Below are 6,211 nucleotides of genomic sequence, written 5' to 3' on the forward strand. Positions count from 1 at the left end.
TTCCAACACCAGTCGCCCTCTCCGACGTCCGTGCCTATAACCCCAGTTAACCATACACTAACTCAATAGAGTCGTTAAGCCAGCCGGCGCCAACAACAAGTCCACACCGCACGCCACCAAACCACGTCACAACCCCCCCCCCCCCCGCCCCCCCCAACGACCCCGGGACAACTGGCCTATACAGCTGTAACATTTACCCTTGTTTTTTTCTTCATTTAATTATTTCCCATATTTAAATAATGCAGCCCAACTGCATAACTTCAATTACCCAATATGCTATACCCTTACCTCACTGTCCCCCTGTAAAATATAGTAAAGGCCCTTAACGTCTCCTCCCAAGAATAACACCCATAATAATAATACTCTCGAAGTACAGTCATTAGGATAATTTAGGTTACTCCCCGGCTAGTTACAGTTTTTTGGGTATGGTGATTTTCATATTTAATCTATTTATCTTTACTTCCCCGTCCGCGAAATGCAATAAATGCGAAGCGGCCGTAAAACCTATAAATCAGTCAGATGACATTTTATCACTATGGCTGGTATCAGGAAAGTGGAGTATGTCATGTCACAGAAGGGTACTGTGCAGGTATTCCTAGATGACTATCGTTATAACAAGAATGTTGTCAGACAGACATGCATTCACTGGAAGTGTGTAGACTCCACTTATAAGGGCAGATGCACCACTGTAGGTGACTTCATCAGAAATGTATCAGCAGTAGAGTAAGATTCATCAGTACCATGAGGAAGAGGGCCAGAGAAGAAACCATGTCGATGCGTACCCTGTACAACGGTGAGGTAGCTACAGAAGACCAGCCACAGCTGCTGCCATCGTTCCCATCCATGAGCAGTGCCTTGTACCGACACAGGCGGAAGAAAAACCCAGCACTCCCACAGACAAGAGCTGAAGTCCAACTTGAAGGAAACTGGACTGAAACAACAGACATCCGCCCATTCCTGCTTTTCACTGATTGCGATGCCAACAAGATTGTTGTATTTTCTACCCATGACCAACTCCAAGCTTTGCAGTCTGCAGACACTGTATACATGGACGGAACATTTACATCTTGCCCAGATCTGTGGAACCAGGTATACATCATATATGCAAGAAGTCGTTCCTGTATGTGCCCACTTGTCTTCGCCCTCCTGCCTGACAGACAGACCACAACTTACACCAGACTGTTCAGCCGACTCAAAACAGAAGTCCTCAGGTAGATGTAGATGTAAACAGTCTGCAGGCCCCTATATCACGCGATGAGGTAGTACCCTCTGTTAGCCGCTCTAAGTGTGGTAAGGCCGTAGGCTGTGACCATATACCTGCAGAGGCACTTAAGAATGAGACTTCTGTTGACATTCTGCACTGGATATTTACTTACTGCTTCGAGAATAATGTTTGTCCATATATTTGGCATGAAAGTATAATAACGCCTATTAAGAAACCGGGTAGTGACTCCAGAGATCCCCTTGGCTATCGTGGTATATCACTACTTTCCATTCCCTGTAAGATATATTCAGATATACTAAACTCTCGTTTCACAAGTTGGCTAGAAGATAATGACATATTGGCTGAGGAGCAAAATGGATTTCGAAGTAAGCGTAATACTATTGAGCACATATACACTTTGTTTTCAGTAATTAATAACAGGAAATCTTCAAAGTCCTCTACATTTGTCTGTTATATTGATGCCATGAAGGCCTTTGACCGTGTTAATCGAGACTGCTTATGGTACAAACTGATGAAGTTGGGAATTAATGGTAAATTTTATTCTGCTGTAAAGTCTTTATATGACAACAGTGTATCCTGTGTATTGGTAAATAAACGGCTTACTGAAGGGTTTGATATACAGAGCGGTGTCAGGCAGGGATGTGTCTTGTCCCCATCACTTTTCTCAGTATTCATTAATGACCTGGCCCATGAGATAAACAATCTAAAATGCGGTGTAGACGTTGGTGGTAGTCTTCTCAGTCTTTTGATGTATGCTGATGACATAGCATTAATTGCGCCAAATGAGCATTCATTACAATCAATGCTTCACTGTGTTGCTGATTGGTGTAAGAGATGGCGAATTCAAGTTAATACCAGCAAAACTAAAGGAGTACATTACCGGCCACCATCTGTGAAACGAACATCATTTGAGTTTCAGTGTGGCAATGACAACATTGACACATGCTCATCATACAAATATCTTGGTTTATGGCTAGAAGAACACTTAAATTTGAATTCTACAGCCAAAGAAATCGCCAAATCCGCGAGTAGAGCTCTGGGTGTAATTATAAGTAAATTTAAACTTTTTGGAGGAATGCCATATGACGTATTTAATACGCTATTCAATAATCTTGTTCAACCAATTTTATCATATGGCTCAGTTATTTTTGGCAATCGAGAATTCAGTTGTATAAACGCAGTTCAAAATAAAGCTTGTCGGTTTTTTCTCGGGGTGGGTAAATATACTCCAAATTTAGCTGTCCGGGGCGAGATTGGTTGGCCTGCTCAGCTTACTAAACAGAAAATAGAAGTTTTCCGATTTTGGAGAAAGATAAACTCTGTTCCGCAATCTAGACTTGTTTCACAGATTTGAAATTGGTCTCTTACCTTCCGCAAATCATGGGATAAGACAGTTAACGCAATGTTTATATCACTACAACTTCCATCTATGGATTTGTTTAATTTCTCTATTAGTGAATTCCATCTAATCTCACGCACTTTGAGATGCAAGGACGCCGATTGTTGGTCACGTGATTTATGGAATGACACTGGTCATGAACATGGGAATAAGCTGAGGACTTTCAGACTCTTTAAGAATACTCTAAATACGTCGACCTATGTCCGCTCTGTTTTAGACAGACAGCAACGTAGTACCATGGCAAAACTATGCTGCAGTTCTCTCCCTTTTGAGGTTGAAGTTGGTCGCTACTCCCGTCCAAAGACACCACTACACCTCCGTTTATGTAGGTTATGTGACCGCCAGTGTGTCGAACACGAAGTACATTTCCTCACAGAATGTGAATTTTACTCTGATCTACGATATGACTATTCTCATTTGTTTTCTCCAATACATACTTGTCTAAGAAGTTTAACCCCAGAAGACCAATTTATATATGTTATTCAGAATGACAGTCTAGCTATTCCCCTAGCCGCAGTTGCTACTGCTATGTATAAAAGAAGAAAATTTCAACTTGCATTGTAAGTAGTGCACTTCTGATCCACAAGTATCTCACTAAGCGATACCAGCATAATCTCTTCATATAAAACTGAGCTATTTTTTTATCTCTCGTGTCTCATAGGCCAACCGGCCGGCCGGGTGGTGTATTATATATTTTGTCTTGTACTTTGAATGTATGTATTTTTATACTGCGTGACACGCAAATAAAATATTATCTTATCTTATCTTATCTATCTTCAACCGTCCCCTCGCTCCTGCCACTGCCCAGACGGATTTTGAGAAGGCTGCCATTCGTGCCGTCAACACAGAGTTCCCGAATGCCGACGTCAAAGGTTGTTTTTTTCCTTATTGTCAGGCGATCTGGCGGAAGACACAGGATCTTGGATTAGCAGTACAGTACAAGGAAGATCCTGGATCAGAAGAGCTGCTGGACTTGCCCTCCTGCCCTTGCGTGATGTCCAGGACACCTGGTTGGATGCTAAGCAGGCAACTCCACCAGTTCTGAGAACTGAAGACTTCAATGACTATATGGTCATCACTATATGGTCATCAATTGACGATGATGCTCGGTTTCCAATACCTCTCTTGAATCACCACCAGACAGCCGGCCCTCGCACCAACAACAATCTTGAGGGATTCCACCATGGCCTTAACAGAACCTTACCCCACCGCCACCCGAATATCTACCGATTTGTAGAAGTGATTAAGAAGATTGAGTGTGCAGACAGGACAAAAACAGTTAGACTTTGGTGCCGCCCCACACAGCAGGAAGCGAGTTTACAGAGAGACTGAAAATCGCCTGAGACGTCTTAAGGACATGTTGACTCAAGGACAGAAAACCCCTATCGAGTTCCTTGATGCTGTTGGTCATCTTCTCAAACTTGGTTAAGAGACTTGAAATCAGGGGTCCGGAAACCGTCATATGCGCCGGACATGTCCGATTGGGAATCTCAAATGTCCGTTTTAAAATATTGCTTTCCGGACATTTTAAAAAGTATTGTCCGGACATTCTTAAATTTTGACCGGACATGATCAACAGTTAGGACTGAGCAGTTTCTGTCTGCAGTTGCAACACAATGAAGATTAACTACACTGACAAGCTTTGTTTGTTTTGATTGCTGTAAATACATCGTACCTACATGATAGTCCAATCGGTCAATCACTGTAATAGGCAATAAACTGAGTTGACACTGATTAATCGAGGATTAATTACTGAGAACATCTTGTTAATTTGAGTGAAAGGTGTTTACCACTGTACATTAATACCTTGCATCATCGATGTACCTCATTATCCTCACAATGCTACCATACGTAACCTCAGACAAGAAGCGAAAGCGTGATGACAGCCAGTCGACCGATGCAGATCAGTCGAGCGGATCTGCCAAACCCTCAAAGTCTGGACGATCATTTTGTAAGTCGTGGCTAACGACTTTCACTTGGTTGACATACAATGAGGATTTGCAGATTTTATTGTTTTCAGTAGCTAGTCGTATATTGAATCTTGATTGACCGCCATTTTGCTTTCTCGGACAATCGATATCCAATTTTTTTATGGTCAATAATTAAGTACAGATGAAAAAAGTATTCAAATAACTATTGCTATCAACGATATTTTAGTATTTGTGATTAAATTATCTGTCTTGTTTTTTAAAAAAATCTTTAGTTTAAAAAAAACCTTTTCCCGTGAGGTCACGTGATAACCAAATATGGGATAATAGTCTCGATCCAAATGTTACAACGCGTACACTTGAGCAGACTCATGAATATAACTAATGAATATTAATTAGACCTTTCACTACGTTAACAGATCGCTATTATAACAGAAACAAACGTATGTTTTCCATGTAAATCTAAAATGATATTATTTGTTATTAATTGTCCAGTGAATTAAACAATTTAAATTGAAACAATTCATAATTCGTCATATTATGAATATGTAAACTTGTAATGTGTGTGAAAAGTCGTACTAAAATACGCTATTTGAAGGGGGCGTGGTCTACATGCAAATGTCCGATTGGGATTTTAAATTTTCCGGACCCCTGCTTGAAATATAGTAGTTTTAGTGCTGTATGTGACAGTTGTGACATTAAATTAGTGTGTGTACTATTTATTTATACCAGTGCTATATATAAGTTAATTATAAGTTGCCATTTTTTCATAAGATGAAAGAAATGATGGTGCAGAAAAAAGACTAGCAATTAACATTATAACCGTGATGCAAATGCGTTACTTAATACAGTCCACAAAGAACAATATATAGGGCGCCTTTTTACTATTTATTCATTATATGATATCAATAATTCATTTATGGATACTAAAGAATGAATTTATGTCACACATTTGATTGTTTTTTATCATGAAATGTTTATTAATATGGAAAATCGGTTTTTAGAGATCAATAACTGAATTCATTATCAAATGATGTACTTTATCATCTAAAAAATAAAATATGGTATTGTATCTATAGCCTTCGTCTCCGTGAACTTTATGCCCATTTTTTAATAATTCGTGAAGACAGGTACAGTTTCGTAACATTTGCATATATAGTCATATTCATATGATGTCTCATTGTAGTTTAATGCGATTTGAATATTATTATTTACTATCATACTTACTTATTGTTTTAAATGAGACGTTTAAATTTAGATGTCACCACAAATTACAATTATTGCTTGTACGTTCACCACAATTGACAAATACTCTAAAATCTATGACTAGTAAACCATTAATGTACGTTGAAAAATATTATAATGTAAATGCCAAAATGATGTATCCAGGATCAAGTAGAAGATATATGGTCAGCAGCACCGGAAATTTATTCAACAGGCCCGTGAAAACAACACTGCTTTAGCTCAATGTTTACCACTCCTGGCGGCCATTATGCGACGACCATCTTACACACAACCCCGTGCTCACGTCTACAGGTCTCTTCCTGTGGTACGGTAATCAGTATAGCCCTCTCCCTCAAGTGTATCGTCCAGGATATATTCTACTCTCATTAATTAAATGCTCCCCTTTCCCAGCGTCACCGCTATGGAGCTGAGACG

General features: G+C 39.7%; 1 protein-coding gene across 1 annotated transcript; it reads left to right on the top strand.

Moving 5' to 3' along the window:
* Positions 1-741: 741 nt before the first annotated feature.
* LOC125381425 lies at positions 742-3,956 on the top strand. Its single transcript, XM_048397949.1, has 3 exons — positions 742-1,211; positions 2,882-2,949; positions 3,520-3,956. The coding sequence occupies exons 1-3, from the start codon at positions 742-744 to the stop codon at positions 3,954-3,956; spliced, it is 975 nt and encodes a 324-aa protein (XP_048253906.1).
* Positions 3,957-6,211: the final 2,255 nt, after the last annotated feature.

Source organism: Haliotis rufescens, unplaced genomic scaffold, assembly GCF_023055435.1.
Source record: "Haliotis rufescens isolate VD_foot unplaced genomic scaffold, xgHalRufe1.0.p SCAF_18, whole genome shotgun sequence".
NCBI classification, from domain to species: Eukaryota; Metazoa; Mollusca; class Gastropoda; order Lepetellida; family Haliotidae; genus Haliotis; species Haliotis rufescens.